Source organism: Meleagris gallopavo, chromosome 3, assembly GCF_000146605.3.
Source record: "Meleagris gallopavo isolate NT-WF06-2002-E0010 breed Aviagen turkey brand Nicholas breeding stock chromosome 3, Turkey_5.1, whole genome shotgun sequence".
In the NCBI taxonomy this organism is placed as follows: Eukaryota; Metazoa; Chordata; class Aves; order Galliformes; family Phasianidae; genus Meleagris; species Meleagris gallopavo.
In genome coordinates, this window is record NC_015013.2 from 65,682,303 (window position 1) to 65,683,967 (window position 1,665).

Genomic DNA, 1,665 nt, shown 5'->3' on the forward strand with positions numbered 1-1,665 from the left:
TGCTAATACAAAAATGTAGAAAACAACAACAAAACGAAACAGAAAAAAATCCAGAGAGACAGTTTCTAGACAAATTTAGTTAAGGTGAAGTTGTACCTTTGTCCCAGTTATTAAGAACTTCAGTGTTAAGAGTGGCATAACCCAGCTCAGCTAGGTTTGCAGGCTTCCCCACCCTTACTAAAGAGTTAGTTCTTAGAAGGCTCCAATCTCAGTCCCCCATGGTCTGTATGGTTTGCCGAGGTTTGCTGATTGTGTTGGTGCAGACGGGCTCAGCATATTGGGGGACAGTAGATGGAACGAGCCAAACGAAAAGGGGAACGCAGACAGCGACGCCATGGAGGAGAGAAGAGGAGGAGACAGTTTGGTAGTAGATGTGACCACGGGGAGCACTGGTCCGACGCTGCCATTTGGGGGCACTCTGAGTGAGGAAGTTTCAGCGTGTGAGGCGGCAATTCTGCCCTGGTGATGCGGTTCTGAGGAAGACGCTGGAGTACTGGTATTGCCGGGCCCGTTCTGAGGCAGCAGCAATGGGTGAGATATGTGAGGATGATGTCCAAAGGCGTTGCCCCAATGAATGTGTCCAATGCCAGCATGCGCACCGCTCGCTGCTTCCCGCTGAGAGGCGTAGTTATTGAGGTGAGACACGAGTCGGACCCGCAGCGGGTCAGAGGCATCCAGGCCTTCTATAATGCTCAGGTATCGAGCAACTTCAGCCAGGCACTCTCGGAACCCGAGACTCCGGTAGTCCATAGCCAAAGCATGAGCATCGAAATAACCTACAAGAGAGAAAAAAAAAGAACGAAGGCTTAAGGCGCTGTTTTCCAGTCATTGCCTGCGCGCAGCCTTCCCACACCACCTTCCCCTACAAGCGTTTTCACTTGGATGTTTGTTAGTAACCCTAAATGTAGATTAGCTGCCAAGCTCCCTATTACTTCTTTTTTGTTGCTGTTGTCTGTTTTGGGGGCTAACAGGCTTCTTTTATATCTGTGCTGTGGTGCTGCAGCTCCCAGGATTACAGACTGAGACCTGTGACTGCAGACTGAAATTGCACACCGCTGCTGAGAGGAAAGTACTTTTGTTCTTTTCACATCTCCCAGTGCAAGCAAAATTACAGCACAGCAAAATCCATTACAAGCACAAGTTCTAACTTATCAGAGATCACTTTGCAAACCAGTAAATTTGCTCCCATTTAAAGCACACGTCGCCATTTCTGCTAATTCTCTGATTCCATCCTTCGTTTTTTCCAGTTTTCTGTTCTGGAAGTTTGGCACGTTAGATGAGCGGGCACCTGACAACAACAAATCCTCGCTCTGCTCCACACTGCTAGCAGCCAGCTCACCGCACAGCGCTGACAAACTGCTGCAGCACTTCACAGTGCTTCTCCCCTGTAGGGCACAAGGCAGAGCTATCGCCGGGCAGCGCTCTGCCTGGACACCTGAGCCCAGAAGAGCCGCAGCGCTGCCATCCTTGTTGCGCAGCAGCCCCGATGCCACAGCTCCGAACTTTACCTTTCCCTCCGGCCGTGTGCAGCATCTTCAGGTGATCCACGGTCATCTGCAGGATCTCGGCTTTCTCCAGCTTGGCCGATCCCTGAGGAGAGAGGGGCGGGAGCTGCGGGCAGAGAGCCCCGGCGCGGCGGGCAGAGCCCCGTGCGGCCGCCTGCCT

At 52.1% G+C, this 1,665-nt stretch overlaps 1 protein-coding gene across 1 annotated transcript in view; it reads right to left on the reverse strand.

Annotated features, from left to right (window-relative positions):
• Positions 1–6: 6 nt before the first annotated feature.
• HEY1 (hes related family bHLH transcription factor with YRPW motif 1) overlaps positions 7–1,665 on the reverse strand; it is a 3,763-nt gene continuing 2,104 nt past the window's right edge. Inside the window, 3 exon segments of the mRNA XM_031552962.1 lie at positions 7–776; positions 1,509–1,623; positions 1,626–1,663. Coding sequence (XP_031408822.1) covers positions 193–776; positions 1,509–1,623; positions 1,626–1,663 — 737 coding nt within the window. The 3' untranslated portion in view covers positions 7–192.